The sequence below is a fragment of the Calidris pugnax genome, unplaced genomic scaffold, assembly GCF_001431845.1.
Source record: "Calidris pugnax isolate Ruff unplaced genomic scaffold, ASM143184v1 scaffold8, whole genome shotgun sequence".
Taxonomy (NCBI): Eukaryota; Metazoa; Chordata; class Aves; order Charadriiformes; family Scolopacidae; genus Calidris; species Calidris pugnax.
Window position 1 is genome coordinate 18068291 of NW_015090830.1, and position 19651 is coordinate 18087941.

At 40.2% G+C, this 19651-nt stretch overlaps 1 protein-coding gene across 1 annotated transcript in view; it reads right to left on the reverse strand.

Moving 5' to 3' along the window:
- Nucleotides 1–2110: 2110 nt before the first annotated feature.
- The window catches only part of LOC106887321, a 67161-nt gene continuing 49620 nt past the window's right edge, over nucleotides 2111–19651 (reverse strand). Inside the window, exons 10-12 of the mRNA XM_014940777.1 lie at nucleotides 8300–8563; nucleotides 6725–6863; nucleotides 2111–2277 (exon numbers count right to left, since the gene is read on the reverse strand). Coding sequence (XP_014796263.1) covers nucleotides 2111–2277; nucleotides 6725–6863; nucleotides 8300–8563 — 570 coding nt within the window. The remainder of the gene's footprint in view (nucleotides 2278–6724; nucleotides 6864–8299; nucleotides 8564–19651) is intronic.

Genomic DNA, 19651 nt, shown 5'->3' on the forward strand with positions numbered 1-19651 from the left:
GAGACCACCTTGAATTGAAAATGTGGGCTCTAAAATGCTTTGTTTGGCACTGGATCTCTCCCAAACTTCACGTAACTAATTTGAATAAAAATTCAACATGGTAGTTTTAGACCTAGATAAGCATTAGCAATGGGGGTAGAGGGAATAAGAAAGAAGGAATAGCTGCCTACCTGCACAACTAATAATTAGGTTCTGAGACATACATTCCGTAGTAGGAGGCACCCAAATGTTTGTAAGGAAAAGAAAAGAGCAAAAAATTTTAAAAAGTAGCCACAAGCAAATGTCAAATACCATTAAATGTTATTTAAAACATCTTTTGTTCATGCAGGTTACTTATGTTTTAAATACTGGGAGTATTCAAAGCTGCTTTGTACAACTGATTTTGTGCAAATGAATTAAATGAACTTCAATGTAGAAGTTGGAAAAAAATTTCTAAGCTAGGGCTGAGATTACATTCTTGGAAGGGCCAACATCTAGAAAAGACATTAATGAAGTGTTGGTCTTTTTAGGAGGTGTATTAACCCTTAAAAGACTAGAAATTTTTATTACTTTTTTTCTGTAACATGCTTAATCTTTTGTCATCAACACCATTCAATAAAAATTGACACCAGCTTTGTACTCTACTTCTTATGCATCTATGATGGTCAGCATCAATTTTCAGTGTTTATGAATCCTGACAAAGCAATATCACACTAGCTCCTACTTCTAATTGTGCCTGTTTAACATCAGATATTCAAAAAATGTACCTATAATAGCAGATGCATAGTCCTAGCCTTCTAGAAGTCAACGGAGAAGGACAGCTTCAAAGTAATGGGTCTTGAACTACATTTCATGGGTTGCTGTAAAAGGAAAGCTGGTATGTCAGTTGACTTCAAATCAGCATCCAAAATTCTACTGCTTAATTCTGAGGAGACCAGAGACTTGAAGATAACTATGAACTACTGTTTACACAGATAAGAGGTAGCTATCAGACCTCAGGTAGTTATTTGTTACCTAATAGTTTTCAGTTCAATGTCTAAATGTGACCTATTAAAGCATTCTGGTACAGAACAAGAGTCACTCTTTCCCTTCAAAAGGGATTAATTTCTTTTCACTTGTACTTTCAGCTCTCTTTACACTCCAAGGCCATGAGAGTTGTCCTTTCCTTAAAGTGACACCTGACCCTCGCCTTGTTTGTGGTAGGTGGCGGAGTCACAAGCACTGTGGATGACTGTAGATCTCAGGTCAGCTCCCGATGCTTTTTCCACTACCTCGGTTACTCAATCTACCAATTTATCTTAATCCTCAGTACCATGACCAGGAGGGCTGGCCAGCACCCGGGGCAGCAGCGGCTTCTGTGCCTGCACAGCCATTTTCCTATCATGGGACAGAAAGCACAATTCACTGTCCAGGCTATTAAGTGGGGGTGGCTGTCGATAACCTTGGTACCATCAGGTCCCTGTCCTGTAGTAAATCTGCCTCTGGCCATCATGGTGGTATCTGAGTTTAGAATAAGACCTAGAGGTTGTGCTACATAGTTCTCAGACATGTGTGTTTTACCTGGGATTTAAAAAAAAAAAAAGCAAACAAAAAAAAAAAAACCAAAACAGACCAAGCTACAAGGCTTTGCCTTCAAAAGAAACTCCACATCCCAAAAGAAAATGCTACCTGATGTTAATACAGACAGGCACTCTTACACAATTTAGCTCAGCACAATTTAAAAAGGATATTGCTATTAACATGCTGCAGGAAGAAAAAGTACTTCTCAAGCACCTAACAGCAACATGTTGTGATCCATGGATATAAATGACCAAATAAAATGAAAGGATGTAAAAATGTCACAGAAACACCAGCCGTAATCTAATGTTGTCAGTGCACTCCACACACACCTTGTAATTACTAACACATTTGGCCTACTAATACTTTTTAGACAGAGTAGCCCACCTTTTTTGCCTAAGCTGCTTTTGATCCCTCACAATTGATTTAAACTCTTCCATCACTTCCTTTGCCTAGTGAAATAATGATGAGATGATATCGCAGAGCAAGGGGGAAGGGAGACTGGAGTATTTACACACATGCCAAGCAGATCTATTTGCAAACTTTTGGTAAATTAAATAACACAATAAAAGTCCTAACCTGCTGGAAGCATTTTAAGCTCTTCTCTTTTCCTCTCAGCTTCTTCTGACATACACGCTTCTCCTCCTTTCACAGCATTAAACTGCTTTTCCACTTCCTTTACAACAGTGGGAATACTTCCCTTATGGGTGTCAGGATCTTTCGGGGAGGTCAGAGGTTGCCCTGCAGAGGAAATGACAAGCTGTGAAATGTAAAAGAACAATTCCTTCCACATGTTTCCTTGCTCCAGGAGCGGTAAGGGGTTGTCGGCTAGCATCATGATGGGATGGGCCAGGCCTTCGCCTAGCAGTCCTGTCAAAACTAATTTACAATTAAAGACCTGCGCAACTGTTTAAAGCTTTACAGCTCCGGCGAGTTTCAAGGACAGCCAAAGCCAAGTGGTACAAACCAACCTTATTTTTAACAGCCAGCCAGGCAGGCAGAAGGAAGATGGACAGAAAAATGCTCTGAATTGTACGGCAACCATATAAATACTATAGTGGAAAATGATCCTTCTGTATAATATTTATTTCTGTTATAAGCTTATTGTTAAGGAACTGTAAAAATTTCAGCTGCTCTGACTTGTCTTCTGGTTGATGCACGTGGCAGATGAGCCACATGTGCTACTGTTAGACGGCAAGCCTTGTAAGGGGAGGGAAAAATAAAGTTGGGGAAAAAAATGAGCTATTTGTTCATTGTAAGAAAATGTGTCCTTAAAACCATACTCAAATAGCTGAGTTGGTTTTTTCTCCCGATGTATGGAGGAGCAGGGGGGGACGAGGGACAAGCAAATTTTCTGGAAAGAAAATACTACAGACACATAGAAAACCTGCATGTAGGTGTTTAGTCCAAAGACAGAAAGACTCCTACTACCACAGCTAAGTGACAAATTTACTCAGCAAAACAGTAGCAACAAAGATCTCTGCTAGCCCAGGCACTGGGAGCAGTGCAGCCATGCTAACGTAACACTGTACCCAGGCTAATATAGCCTGTGTCACAGCTCTACTACAGCAAGATCATCCTGCTACTGGAACCAAACTAGTCTGGCTACCTTGGAACGCTTTTCTTGAAAATCTTGGCCAATAACACCTCTCCTCCAATGCAGCCAGGCTAAGCACAACTCCCATCTTGATTTCATGCTGTAGTGCTTGGGCTAGCTTCTGCTTAAAAAGATGTATGACTGGTCATGACTGTGTAGGTACCAGGCAGTGATTTCTGCTGTAATTTGACCAAAACCTGCACACAACTTGGAACTAAAACAAATTAATTTTACTATCTTAATCCTCCTCAGCCACTCTTTCACATTCTCCCTTGTAAACACCCTTTTTAAGTCTTGAGCACAAATTATTATATACTAGGACAGTGCTGACCATAATTTCAGGACTTCAAACTAGCCAATATTAAAGAGGTGTAAGTCGCTACAATCAAAAAGGTTTTCCTTTGGGTTTACAAACTACAGGGGGTAAAATCACCCCTGATTTTCTACTTGCCAATTTTATTTGATCACCACTTCTGTGATCAATATGTGTTTGCGCATCAAGTTAGAGGAACGGCACAGATAGAAGAGCAAGCATTTGGAAGAATGTTCCCAACAAGTGCAGATTAACGCTTCCCAAATGAGCCTGAGTCTGACCTAAAAGTCTTTGAACTGGAGAACAAATATACGAGTGCTGTCCAGCCATTTTACTGAGGATGAAAGAGCTGCCACTTTCAAAAAGACTCTTACCCTGACATTTTGCACATGTGATTCCCCTCTTCTATGGACTCTAAAGTCAAAGGGAATCTTGTTGTGGATTTCACAGTGAGAAATAGTGCTCTCTTGAAGTACTTGTATATTTAGTGCTTTACATGGAGATTCACATTTCTGAATTTCTCATAAATTTAGAAGACTGGATTACTTAGATCCAAGCCTACCAAGGACATATTTCTGGTAGTTGCATCAAGTTTTCCTGCCTATGCTACTTCTATTAGAGTTGTTACCACCTTCCACACAACAATGGCTAATAAATTCCATGGAGAAATTATAATTTATTTATTGACACAGACTGTTGATCCCTTAATGGGGCAACAGAACAACAACAGAGGCTTTTCTTAAAAAAAGCAAAGCGTGGTGGTCGTGAAAGTGGAAACTGTATTCTTCCATGAATCTCTCAGGGAACACCACTTCAAAAGAATGGAGAGAAGATATTGTTTGGACTATGAGACACACTAGATCCGATAATGTGGATCTGTAACCTACAAAGGCGGCAGAATGGGAGGTTTTATGTTGCATTTCCCTGCATTGTACTCTGGGAGATCCTGTGCAGCAGGGAACAGCCATACGCAGCCCAGCACTGAGCTGTGGTTTACAAGAACAATGGAGGCTGGAGTTAATGGAAATAATATGAAGGTTCTGTCTTAAACTTCTAAAACCAAGACAAATTTGAAGTGAAGGTTAAAACACCATCTTCTAACCTGCTCTATTTTGCTTATATGTTGCAGCACCACATATGGTATCGATATGTAAGATCACTCACTATTTAGACTACTGCAGTAGAGTGAGTTACAGAGCACCAGTCTTCATTTAGACCATTCTTGCTTTCTCTGGTTTGTGTCTCAACCTTAATGTCACTTTAACAGAGATTTTTTTTCCCTTTGCTTTTGGTGGTTTAACAGATATAATATAGTATTTATAGAGCATATCAACGTGCGACAGCTTGCCACAGATCATAAACACATTTTTCTGTTGGAAATGTTGAAGTCGTGATTTTCACCACGTGATCTCCAGTTCCCTAAGGTTTGCTCCTTTAATTGTAAATAGCCAGAAAGTCATCAAGCTAGCGTTTAATAAACTTTTAATTTGAAATGGATTACCACATGTTGTGTTTGTTTACCCATTATTAAATCTCTTAGCAACATATCACCAGCAGAAACAGCATACTGTAGCACTGCATAGATACATTAAAAAACAAACCCATGGGGGATATTAGCAGCTAATAATATCTTTAAAGAAGGCTACAAGAAAAATAAATAAATATAAACAATATCAAAAATTACTCCTAGAAATTTTGTTAGTGCAAATCTGTTTGGTATGGAAATTGCAGATCTTCCATGATCAGCTTATCAGCGTATTTCAGAGGTCTGCACACAAAATAAGACATACATTAATGCTCTTCCTCAGTTCTTATAAATACATCTTTCTGGACTTCTCAAACTGAGTATCATGAGTTTTTCCATGTTTTTCCAGAAGTGTGACCTATTTAGTTGCAGCCTCTATGTGTATATCCGTCCGTTGTCTTATTAAGAACTTGTCCGTAAGTCTTCGATGCTGAGAAAAATTGGCTCCACATTTTGGATCTGCTATTCATGGTTTTGTGCTGCATCTAGAGGCACCTTAGCAGATCTGTAGAACATATGTGGCAACAAAAAGGACCTTATTCCTCAGTGCAATGTATGTTTGCACGTCCATGCTTCTGCTGTCACAGTGGTTATATAAAAGCCGTTTGATCACGGTGCCGTTGCTGCTTAGCCCAGAAGTGTCACAGGGCAAACCTCAATTTTCTTTATCTCCTAACACATCACTCACTGTCTGAAAAATACTTCTACTGGTTTCTTTTCATGTTATACTTCCAGCTTGAGCTGCCCATTTGCCACGCTAAATAATTATTGCTTATCTGATCTCTTTCTTCCCTTCCAATATCCTCCTCTTACTCCTCCTGTGTCTTCTACCGTGCATCACTGCTGCTGTTCTCAAATGCTTGAGGAACCTCTGTCCCGAAGAACTGAATCCCTGGTACAGATCCACACATAATATTCACACAGACACTATGTGGCGACATCCTTCAGTTCATTAAACAAGAGGGAATATAAGAATGTACAGAAAAAAAAAAGAATTCTTTTTATCCACAACAGTCAGATGCCACATGCTGAAAAAGAAAAAACAATGGCAGTGTCCTGACATTCTTCTCATTCCTGTATTTCTAACAGAAAAGGAGAAATTTCCGAGTCCCTTTCAATATGGTCAAGTATGTCTTCAGTGTAGCTACATCAGGAGACTCAGAAGCCAGGGAGGATGCTCAGTCTAAGAGTCTCAATCAGCATTTTTTAAAGAAAGCTTCTGGGGAGGTCTGCTGCACATTAGCAAATGATAATTTGTCTTTCCTATAGGTTACCACTCAATTGAATCTTAACAGAATTTCATAGGAGTAGCATAAGGCATGTCTCTAATGCCAGAACTATCTACCTGCCAAATTTGAAGTCCCTGTTCTAGCCCAGGGAGGTGCTAGAGTTCTTCCAGAAATAATTTGACAAGAAAAGTATCTTTTCTTTTTTTGACTTCTTCCTGTAAGCTTGGTGTCATAAACAGCTGAACTGTTACTGCTGCGACTTTCCAAGCAGTATTCAGCCTCAAGCCTCACCATGGAAAGTTTCATCCTCAGCAATGAGGCTGGTTTAAATTGCTCACAACTGAAAACAAAGTTACGCAATATTAATAAAAAGAATCACAGCATTCCTGCTATAACATGTTGGACCAATATCCGAATGAGAAAAATCTATCTTAACAAGAACAATAATGATTAGCCAACACTGAAATAGAACTACGGGTTTCAATGAAGGCCTGAATATAAATACAAAAATTTGAATCCATCACCTTGTGGTCCAGACTGTTCAACATTCTTGAAGACACCATTCTTTTCAGAAACTCCTGAACACATGAGAAGTTCAGGTGGGAGATGAAGTTGCGTATCACACTTATTTTGCTTATCTGAATCCTGCGGTAGTTTAATTATCTATTAAGAAAAAAAAAAATACACGAACATAAACAGTTCAGTATTTCACAAAGCTAAGACATACCATTTGTACATTATTTGTGGACTCTAGAAGTCCAAGGTCCTGCTACGAGGATTTTAGGAAGTTCTTGTTTCTCTCTACTCCATTTACTACAATTTTCTCTCATATCAGTTTCCTATGTACATCTTCCCCATGCTTACAGACGAAAGAAGACATCCCAGTAAATGGGGGTCATTCACAATCTAAATTCAGAATCACCAGGTAAAATATGTGGTGGGAAAACATTGCCACTAGAAAACTTTAAGGCAGAGTGAAAAAACAACTTGTGAATCTGAGATTTCCCTGTGAGGGCTTACTGAGACTCACCATTGGATTCTTCTTGCAGCAATTTTGGAGAGTTCATACAAATACCGCTGGATGATTAAGTCATCCTAGCTTACACACTGAGTTGAAAGACTAATTTTGCGGCTTTGGGGTCTTCCTTCCTCCCCCCATTGCAACCAATTTTGATGCTTCTCTTGCTTTTTTACAATAGCTCTATTAACATTATTTCTGACATCCTCTTTCCTAGAATACCTTAGGTACATTTTTGGTATAAATTCTTATATGTCTATGTGGTTCTGAAGTTATTTTCACTTTCTTCTACTCTTGGTAAACCCCAAAAAAAGAAAATTGCCTGAAACTACAAGAAAATGAATAACTATACATTCTATTAAGTAAACTTACATGTTAAAATTAAGATGCATTCAGTATTCATCTCTTTTGTTAAATGTTTTTTCCCGAGCCAGACATAAAAAAGGTATAAGTTTGAGGTCTTGTTAAGATTCTAAATAAGTGAACATATCTCAGTTACAATAACACTTAATTTGCAAGTCAAGAAACAAAGCTTCCGCTGAAGAGGAGTTCTTAAATTAGGCCCATTTTCACCAAAGACATATAAAAAATGTCACATCTGAATTATGCCCAAAAACTATTCAATGCAAGGTTCCTACCACAATAGAACCTTTCTCACTATGAGGAATTCCATTTCCATTCCAAATGCAACAATATCATAAATCACATTATTTTATTCTGTAGCCATGTGAAAGCACCTCTGAGATTCACTAAAACTGTGGAGGAAATTAACATGTACTGGTGGCAGGCTCAAACTCAGAATTTCAACTTTTGATCTAATTTTTTGATGCAATTACTCAGCACCCCAAACAATATTTTGATATCTTAAATAATACCAAAATTTGGCTGTAAAAAAATCCACTAATTTCACAAAAAATTTGGAGATGCATGTAATTTTTATTTTCTTTATATATCTCCGGGGGAGGTTGATAAACTGCTTTTTGGAAAGATGATACTGACTTTAAGGCAGACAGAAGGAAAGTGGAGCCGGTTCTGAGGAACAGTGACTAAACCAACAGGCCTAATTTTTTTAAATACAAACCTGAAAGTAGAGATTGCATAACCAATGATCCAAGTCTTGTGAAATAAAATTTTCAATTTTTTTGAATCGGTCAACTTTGGAGTCGTAATGGCCTCTAAGGAAGGGACATTTATATTTTCCCTCCAAAGGATTAAAATTGTTGTCACACAAGGGAAAAGCTCCCCATCCCACTTCTCGATCAATCCAAGTATAGGTCCCACGAAGAAGGAAGAGTTCAAAGAGTAGGACCATGCCTGGCTTCACAGCTTTTCTAGGTGGTAGAATCTAGCAAAGGAAGAAAAGAGAAGAATCATTAGCTATAACAGCATCACAAGGGAACCAGCTTTCTTTTATCATATAAAGGTCTAAAAACTTCATACCTTTGAACAAATTTTGCACGCTAAAACAATTAACAACTCTTCTTTTTGCACCCAATCATATATTTGAACTATTTCCAACTCCAATAGAAAACGCTGTGCTTTTTCTCCATGCTAATTTTGTGATTTCTTTTTTTCCCTTGGCTTTCTGAAGGTGTTTTATTTTCTGTCTGTATTTACCAGTGGTGGAAAAACATTGCCACTAGAAAACTTTAAGGCAGAGTAGCTTTAAGGCTGAGGTTTCCCTGTGAGGGCTTACTGAGATTCACCACAGGATTCTTCTTGCAGCAGCTTTGGAGAGTTCATAAAAATTCCCAGTGAGATCACTTGCAAGCTTGCTCCTCATTGAGTCATGAACTCTTCTCCACCCGGTTCTGGGAATGATACTAGTATACAATAGCCCTTGTCTTTCAAAGTAAAGCAGGAAAACTCTTCTTGCAAAGTCTGTTAACCTCGGGGTAGGGTCAAAAAGGATTTTGAGATAGCAAACTGTCAGCATAGCAAAGACTGGCAAATACTGTTTACACTTAGCTTGACATATTATTCTGAGCAGCTTGGGCTATGGAAGAGGGTTACCAATGCCTTAGGGCCCTGGAGCAATTGTTTTCCCATGGCAAAGACTTGAAAATCAGGAATGAAGAAACACCTTGAAGTAATGAATTTATGTAAATCCCTCTAAGGTTTGCTATGTGAAGTAATGCAAAGTCATGGGGAAGAGGGTAGAGAATGGAGCATGGCAAAGACAAATAAAAAGAAATCTGGTCCTATGCCCCAATTTTAACTGTTTTCTATAATAAGTGTAGGGTTCCTGTTCAACAGCTCTACTACATTGAAAGGGCAAATAAAACAAAACCCACAAAAAAGCTAGAACATGGAAGATGACTACTATCATCCCCTGGCTAACAGCTCTGAAGGATAGTCTCATGGGGACAAGGGGAGCAAATAAGTCAGCTACTCCTCTCACACAGCAAAACATCTCCTTCACCACTCCTCCCCTACATTGTAGAGAACTGGAGCTGCTTAATCTCTTAAATAAACTATCTTGGATGCTTCTCTAATACAGACGTTGTTCTGTTATTTGAATTTTTCCACCTTCTATTGTTCCCATTTCAGTCCTCAAAGTTCATAGCAGTGAATGCCTTGGTACCTTTGCCTTGCAGAGACTCCTGCTCAACCTTACCTTGCTTTCCAGCCAAGGAGCCTTTTCTCCTCTTCTGCCTGTGAACTGGCACGTACTTGTAGAAGGTTACAATATTCAAGGGTATCCTCTGACTCTGAGCGCCCTACAGGATATACTCTCAGCACTTTTTGAAAAGAATAAGACCTCCAAATACAAGACATCCATCCAAACTGATCACTCACTATTAGCAGCCTAAAATGCCAAAGTCTTCTTAAATTAACAGAGATTTCCTCAACCAGATGAAATTCTACAGCTGATAACCAGCCACAAATCTCTACTGCTTCAATTATTTCTGCACATCAGTACACACCCCAACGCAGCTCTTCCTTGACTGATATTTGTAAACACAAGCATCACTTTTATCTACTCCTGATAGAACAGCAGCCAAGGTAATAAGCACTACTCAGGTACAGCCAAGCTCTTTCTCTCTTTTTCTGAAGCAGCTAAGGGATTTGCCTATACCAATAACTGCTATGTTAGGAGATGATACATGTTCATAATTGTGCTGCATTCTATAATTTTTTTGAAGAGGTGAATATAAATTATTATTTTAATAATATGCCTTCCCGTTTCCAGTTATATATTGTGATTAGATAACAGCAAGAGAGAGGAATTCATTTAAGGAAATCTTTTAAAACTATAAATATTGTCATTATTATGTAGGTGTACTTTATATTAATTATGTAAATATATTCTAAGACTTAGTGTAGGCTTAAAATGAAACAGAAGCATCTGTTGAAAAATGCCATAACCCTGTGGCAGCTGCTATTAAACCATTAACAGTATCAGGTTTCATTTAAACCAGATTTACCATTTTCTATAACAGCCCGTGGGAAAGCTAAAAACATTAGGCACAAATTACTGACAAAAGAGATCCTTAATCAAGCCATACATTTCATTTGGCTAGCTGGGTGCTAGATAGTAACCTCTGTGCTACAAATTAAAGGTGGTGGTTACAAGGCTATGATAAAAGACAATTACCTGCGTTATTGAACAATCCCAAAGCATAAGCAGCTGAAATCATTGCCGTATCACAACATCCCTTTTGGTTTCTCCCTTGTTTCCCAGACTTAGTCTTTTCTTGAGAAAAACTTCACAGTACACTCTTCTGCCAGCCTGCCTACAAACAGACAGTGGTCAAGCAGTTGGTGTAAGGGTAATTGTGACTACTAAAAATTCATTTCTTGGTTTCCTGCTCACAGTTATTCTTCATTTGCTATGAGCTCCTGTCCTGTACCCAGATTGCAAACTCACTATTTGGGACTGGAAGCATCCCTTTCCTTACAGTTACAGAAGCCAGATGTTTAAGTAATGCCATGATCCAAAACCATGACAAAAAACACAATAAGAAAAAGAAGGATTTTGTCACACACGTGTGTGTGCTACAAAGCCTGAGGTTTTAAGGTTTATTCTTAGAGTCCTTATGCATTAACACTGGTGTCCCAGTAAGGACAGTGTCCCACATCCCAGTATACATGGTCAAATAAAACATACCTATCCAGTATGAAATTTCTTTCTGTTGAATCCATAGAAAAATCCCTGCCAGTTCTCTGCCTGTTACTCTATGCTGGTGTGTAAAGCATTCGCACGGGCGCCTGTGGGCTTTCATTGCCATCCTGACGGCCGCCAGAAGTGTGATTTATACAGGGAAACTGCTGTTTAGGAAGGGACAGCCAGGCTGAAGAAGGAGAGTTTCAAAAAAAGAGGCACAGCCCCATGCTAAACCTATTCCCCTCGCCGGCGTGAATGCACGTCTCCATTACAGCCCGCTGTCCCGCAGCCTCAGGGTCCGACAGCCCCGGGAGGGAGCTGGGTGTTGTGCCACCTGCCCTTCATTAGCCTCCTCCTAGGTGGCCAGCCCGAGAGCAGGGATTTGGGGCACGGCCAGCATGACCCACAGGCATAGATGCACAAAGGCATTTAGGCATGTAGCTCTGACTGAAACCCATGGTCTTTGAGTGCTTGCGTGCCTCTGTGGGCTTGGGCCATCACGCTCAGGTACAGGGCAGGGAACAGCTCAGGTGGTTCGAGCAGGAGGGGAATCAGTAATTGCTCACTCTTGCCAGAGACCCAGGGCCCTGGGAAGAAATGGGAAGGGCTGCTTTCTGGAGCTGTGGGAGAAGATACATCTGTAGAGACCATTGCCTGGCTTGGGGCAGTGCCTAGGGATGGGCAAGGCACAGGCAACTCAAACTGACCAGTTTTGTTTCAATTGACTGCTTTGTTTCTGAACCAAAAACAATAAGCAGCTATATTTCCCTTGCTGGTGGCAACCTCTTTTGAGGCACCGTTTGGTAAGCTGGTCCACAAGCTTGCACCAACACTGATGATGCTCAAAGAGCACATACTACATAAATACAGTTTTCTAATACCTCAGCTCACTGTTTCTCCTTGCTCAGTTAAAACTTCCATTGAGGTCTGTGAGGCATCTAGGCTTTTACAGTGCTATGAAAGCATCTAGCGCCCACTTTTTAGTGGTGTAATTTCTTTCGCAGAGAGATGCGGCAGAGAATAAATAATGCTTGTGTGTGCCTGCACAGGCACAAGTAATTCTTCTTAGTCTGCAGTTAACAGTGTTGCATTTAATTGAATTAAATCATAGTGAACTAAAATTATCTCTTGCCACTATTTCTGAATTCAACTGTTTTATATCAGTTTTATTGTAATATATCTTACTTCCCCATATGCCACCATAATTTCAGCAACAAAATTGTCTACTCTAGAGAGAGAATGAATTCTATTTGAATATTTCAATAAACAGATCCAGTGTGAAGATTTGGCGGTTTTTGTCTGACTTACTCCTGGGCTTTAACCTTGTCAGGAAAGAAATAAGCCTTTGCTTCTCTCCTTTGTACCTTTAAATGCTTTCAATTTAAAAGAAAAAGGGCAAAAATTACATTATTTAATTTACATAACACAAAAATTTGACCACTAAACACATACAACTCAAATGGATTAAAGTGTATTAAAATACACAAAGGCAATTCAACGTTTTCTTATTATATAGAAGAATCTTGCAAAACACCATATAAATTAACAGCTCATCATTTGTGCTTATGAAAACTGTGGCAAATGAACCTCACTGGTATAAAACATGAGTAGAAAAACATTTAAGTCGTTCCCATCAAACTATTTCATTAACAAATAAAAAATTACTTCGCTATGTAAAATGAATAGCACTGGAGATGAGGCTTTTACTGTCAAAATAAGGTGGAGCTTTCACAGCCAGATTTCAAGCCCTCCCTGTTTATGTGCAAGACCAGTATACAGGCAGAGGGAAGGGTATTCTTGGGAAGTGTTTATGTAACTTTGAAATTTATAAAAGGCCAGAGGGGAGGGAATAGAAACACGGACCAAGGTAAAAATAAAATATCATGTTATTAGGGTTTTCCAAAAGTCCTATTTATCATCAGAATGTCCTGAAGTAGCTGGAAACTGGAACAGGTATCTGAATACAAAATAACACACAAATCAAAGGAGGACTGTGCAGTGCACTATCATTCATTTCCTCATGTATACTTTTTTTTTTTTCCTCTATTTTCTGAAAGGGAGAACAGACCTTTCAAGCCTGACATAGGTCAAACGACCCCCTGACTCCTCTCCCTGCAGCGTGCAGATGTCCCTAAACCTTTATGCAGTATCATCACCTTTCCTGTCACCCAGTATCCCAACTTCCCTGATTGTGGGGGACCAGAAGCAGTGCAGCACGTGAGCTCAGGATCACGGATGCGCTGCACGGAGCTCAGGGCAGCAGTATCTGTAATCGGGCCATTTATTCACCACCCTCAGTCCTGTGGTGGTGGTCGACAGCAGAATTTCTCCTGACACATTGTGCCGTAGCACCCCAGTGTCTTCCCAGAGCCGAATCGATTGCTCCAATGGAAACACCTCCTTGCCCTTTCCCATGCTACCAGAGCAGCAATTCCCCACTGCCTCCCTTTCCTCTAGGAGAGATAACTCAGGGTGCAGTTAACTCCGGCAGCATCGTATGCGGCACGACTACCTTACACCAGAGGACCAGAATCTGGCCTTTTATCTTCCCAAATACAGGGGAATAATGTTTGCGTTCTGTGAGCTTTAGCCTCTGCATCTGTTGCTAATTGTCCTGGCACATCTGCTGCTAATTCTTTTCTGTTCTTTGACCAGCAGGGAGTAGTAATGTATGGTACAGCCAGCGCTAGCCTCCCCAAGCATTTCTGGTGATATACCGCTGGCCTGGGTGGATTCTGACCTCATCTTGCAAAGGGAGAAATTGTCTTTGTAAGAGGAAGGCAGGAACCCCTGTTCCTGCTCCTGCCACTCCAGTCTCACTTATTTATTCCTGAGACTGACTCCAGCACGGTCAGAGCATGAATGTCCTGGGATAACGGAGGCCACCAACATGAAACAGCAGAGTTTATTTCTTTCGTGCCAAGGTGACACGTGCTTTGCTCAGAAACCACTCTGAGCCAGGGGGTCTCAGGAAGACATGGCTCGTTCGGTACTCAGGGCTGGGTCACACAGCAGTGCCGCTCTGCCTGCCGCAGATTTCCTCTCCCTTTTGCTCCACCAGCTGCTCCGTCTCAGGTCTCTTTCCTGATGCTGGTCTGGATTCCCCACCACATCTTGTGAAGCACAGCATCCCCTTCATCCTTCGCTTCAGTCCAGCCTGGGATGCAGCAACTCTCCCTCCATCAGGGAAGCTGTGCCAACACGGAGTTCATGTTCCTGCAGTATTTCCTGGATGGTCCAGACCTCACCAGGCTCTCCTTTCTTTCCGGGGGCTCAGCTAACACCCCTCCAGCAAAGAAACAGGAAGACTGACTCCTGATAAAAAATGCCCTTTCCCCTTTTTTCTCTGCTTAAAAACCGTATGTTTAAAATGGGATCACTTTTTTTTTCTTTTGTGGCATAAAGTACTCTTCCCGTTTCTGTAGCACAGCTTTGCAACTAACCTGCTCATCCTGAGTTCACAGACAACTATATAAAACATGAAAAGCTTCAAAAACAGATGTTTCAAGGAAAAAAAAAAGTGTCTTCTGCTGATATTTTGCCAGCTCCCACGACTTGCAGATATGGACCAAAATATGGCTTAAGCCCCTTTTCACAGTTCTGGGCTGTCAGCTCTGGTGAGTCATAGAATTGCTCCATTTTTCCACTCACAACATTTAATGTTGAGGCCGGCATTTATTTTGTTCTTGGTGTCCTCCACTGTTCAAAGTTTACTTGGAGCTAAGGATACAGGCCGGGGCTGCTGCATTCTGCCTTCCCTTTGCCTCGGATAATATATGATTATTTTGTACAACTAATGTATCTTATGGCTCACATCAAGCTCTCTTACAGCTATAATTTCCCATTAGATAGGGAATGGAGTGGTCCAAAATGAAGGCCTGTCCCTAGCCACTCATGATTTTTAACATACGCCTGTGAGATTTTCCAATGCAAATCACATACCTTACCCTAGTTAGATACAATGCACTATAACGTAGGCCACATTTCTGAGGTCTTTGGGCAGTATGTGTTGGTCTAAGCTGAAGGAGCACACACAGTAGAATCCAGCGGCTATTTCCAAGAACTCCTTCACTGGAGCACAACAACAAGACATGTGAAGAGTAACTCCAACTAATTACCAAAAACAAAACCTGGGATAAGTAGTAACCTTTGGCGTAAGTAACATCATAGAATCATAGAATTTCCCAGGCCGGAAGGGACCTCCAAGGGTCATCTAGTCCGACCTCCCCACAGTCAGCAGGGACACCCCCAACTAGACCAGGTTGCCCAGGGCCTCGTCGAGCCTCTCCTTGAATATCTCCAGGGATGGGGCCTCAACCACCTCCCTGGGCAACCTGTTCCAGTGCTCCACTACCCTCACAGTAAAGAACCCCCTTCTAATCTCCAGCACGTCAGCACACCAGGCTTAATGAATCCTTTCAAGTCTTCACACAGTGCTGGAAACACAGCTTTCTACATTGGGAAAGTCCAACTATGGGTGGCAAAGGACCACAGAGAAACCACCTGGTGGCAGCTCGTGGATGGAACAGGATTCTGTGTACTGCACCGCACTGGGGCAAAGGAGGTCCTTGCAACACTTTCCGCTGGCCCCACATCAAGGAGAAAGGACTCGGGGCTGTCTAGGGAGAAGAGCACTACTGAAGGGTTGGCAGACAGCCTGAGCAGCGTGTGTCCCTTGGCCCAGGGCTGCCGGCAGCACGCCGCAGGGACCTGTCCCCAGGGCAGCACAGGGGGTGGGACACAGCCAAAAAACATGCCTTTTGAGGACCTATTGCAAAAAGACATTTAACAAATAGCAATCGAAGACTGAAGCCCCAATCAAACTTGGATAAACAAAATAGAAGCAGTAATATATATGTGTTCCTGCTGTGTGAAAAAAAAACAAAAAAAACTCAAACCTGCAGTCTTCAAATAAATGCAAGCATCTGTCTAAGCTTAGCTCTTGCATTTACCAAAAGGTTCACGTATCACCTTATCATCCCAACTACAAATAATTGCATCCAGGGAAAATTTAAGTGGCTCTCATTTTGAAAGTCCTCTGGCACTGCCAAGCATTATTACTTCCTATCTTTTTTCATAGTGTATCAAACTCTTATGTTATGTCCTATAAAGTGTCCTAGAGCTAAATGTTCTTCATCTGTGCCAGTGTTTTGCTCAAGAATAAAATAACAGGGTGGGGGGGAAAGTTTGTGCTCTACTTTTCCTAATGATACCTTGTTTTGTAATTACTAAAAGCATCACAGTCCTTAGACAGCTGCTGACATACAGAAAATAAGGTCCTTGAAACTGTTTGTTTCATCATATTTTAAGAATTAGTACCTTAGGTCATGTTAATCAGTTTCTGATATATGTAGTTTTCAAAATGCACTTCAGGGAAGAAAATGTTGGAAATGACTAATAACAACAAAGATATGAACTTTATTCGTTATATATCTAGCTCCAAATGTGAACATTACCAAAGTACTTTGCCATCTTAAGTATTTAGGAAGCCTTAAATAAAAAATAAATCCACCTCATTCAGTGAAATAGAACATCCTCTTTTTCCAAGCAAAAGAGTTCAAATTTATTAATTTTGTAGCTATATTTTAAAATGAGTGTCAGCCCCTGCTAGATGACTACATGATAAGTGTCCTGAAACTTCAAGAAAAGGCACTAAATTTTTCACAGCATTTGTGTTTCATTTTCAGTGTAATAAAAATATGGTGCCCTTTTAATAATGAATAATAGATCTCCTGGTATGATTTACATGCGTGGATTAAATGTCATGTTTGAAAAGTTGCTGTTTTATTCATATTGAATTTCCCTCAAGTAAAACAAAATGGTACCCAGCTACTGTTATAATATTGCTAGTACCTTGCCACACTGATACATAAATATTAACTGGTTGATATACTCCTAAAAAATCTACAGATCTGTGAACTGTTCTGTCAGTAACTGTGGCTTTATATGCATATGAACTGATTTAGTGCTATCCTGAGTTCCAGGTATGTTGGGAAAATGCATAGCGCCAATACTAATATACTTCTGGAGCTCACTTTTTTTTTTTTTTTTTTGCTGAAGACCGCTTTGATTTAACTTATTCCATCTCACGCTGCAAAAAATCTGTCCCTCTTCTCATGTTGTGTACTTCACTTACATTCCTCCTTGACATCTGACAGTAGTTACACAGCATTGACCCAGCAGAGCAGCTGTTGTTATAGCCATCAGCTGAGGGATGTGATGTTCTGGTTGGTTTTTGGTGTTGACCTGTCTGCACTGACAAGTGCCATGTGGTGGCAGAGCGGTTCCCAGTAACGGTGACAGGGAGCTCCCTTTTTTTTTTTTTTTTTGCTGAAGTGTTGATTTTGGAAGGCTGGCACAGAATAAGGGCCGATGATGAACGGGTGCAGTAGGACCAGGGTTGAAAAGCAGCCTGGGGAGCCCAACACTGACACGATTGTCCCTGCTTCTCCTCAGAAGTGCCGGACTGACATCCCAGATGACTGGACTGCTTAATGAATGTTTTCTAAATGTCACCTGCAGTCAGTTTCGTTGGCTTACAGTACTCTCCACAATACCTGGAAATGTCCTATCTGAACTTCCCCTACTGAACAAAAGCTCGCTTCCTAACAGGTAATATTTTTTCTGGAAAAGCATTCCAGAAATGTTTAAAATATATTGCAAATACTTGAAACAGGAACATCTTCCTTAAAGGTCCTTTCTCTTAGTAGATGAAACTTGCAGTGTGCAGCAAAATATTTTGGCCCTAATAATTGAAATTATAGATTAAAACCTTTTTTTAAAAGAAAAGAAGCATTTTAGCCACACTCCAATTTTTATTCTGTTGAAAACAATGACTATTTTGACTTGGAAAAAGTGAGGATTTGTTCTTATTATTGTAATTGTTTCATACAACTATTTTAACGTTTACCTAACTGACTTAAGAAAAGCTGACAAAAAAAACCCACCAAACCACATTTTCTTTTTCTGAGCAAAATTAAACTTTCACACACCACAATTGATTTGTGCTCTTCATCATTAAGCTGAAAAATGTCATCTGGACTTGCTAACACTGGGAGATGGATCCTATGGAGTGATAAGACACTGCTTTAAGTACACTGTGGATGAAAAAATGTTTACTGACTGCTTAGGTCTTAAATAAGTAGGATCTCAGCCACCATGAGACAGCAATAAGGAAATTATACCAATAAAACCCCTGGTCTAGTGTAAAGATTGTGCAGTTATTTCTGTGCACGCGCCGCCAAGGACAACGTAATCCTAGTAACTGCCTTTGTAGATGCACAATAAACCTCTCATCTCCTTTCCTATCCTCTCTTTACTCAACTTTCATTACAGACCTGAGAAAAATCAGGCAGTGGTAGAGTATATTGAAAGTTTAAGAAAAAAGCTTTACCGCCAGAGTTAACCTACTGCATTTTTTGAATCTCAGCTTGAGTTCATGTTCAGTTTGTGTTATAAAGCAGGTGAAGTTTCAAAATAGCTCTTGCTTCATCTAAACCAGAGAGCATTAACTCATCTAAGTCTAAAGTCCCCTTGCACAAACTAAATATAGGAAAAAGTAATTGAAATACTCAATCTAAAACAAGTCCCCTTCAGATCATGTTATAAATTGCTATTCCTAAAATTGTAGAGAGTCATCAGTAATTGCATTTTATCTCAATCCAAAGCATTCACATGTGTTTTGTCCAGCATAATTTAAGGGAAAAAAAGACTCATGTGAATGGCCTTACTGAAAACCAAATAAAATTCGACTGGAGCTATTAGGAGCCACTAATATGTAGTCAGAGGCTATTGGGGGAGGTAGGTTGACAAACGAAGGAGGAGGACAGTGAACGAGGGGAAAGAAGGGAAGCTGGCAAGCTGGAGCAAAGAACATTGATTAATGAACAAAAAACATTTTTGAAAGGTCGGGTGCTCAAGTAAGACTAGCCCTGAGGCAGATCTAACTTACATGACCAGCACTTTCTGTACGCAGCAGGTAACCCATGCTGACACCAACTTTGCCGACATGACAGGGTTATTATTTTTGGAAGGATGTAGTGTTCTGGAACAATTTCTCTAATATATTAGTTAAAACTAAGCTTTCCTTCAATACCAAGCATGCATGTCTTCATTTTCACCATGTTTACACTGAACTCCTATCATTATTCTAGCCAATGAAAACAAAAAGCTTATTCTTCATTTATAAGCACTTGTATTTTCCCCACTGTAATATATCCCAGGGCAGCAGTGCTGTATATATGATTGCATTCAAACCCAGATGCTCATCTGGAGCTCACCACTTATGCTAAGTTTTGCTGTGGATGCTAACCATTGAAGGCTTAA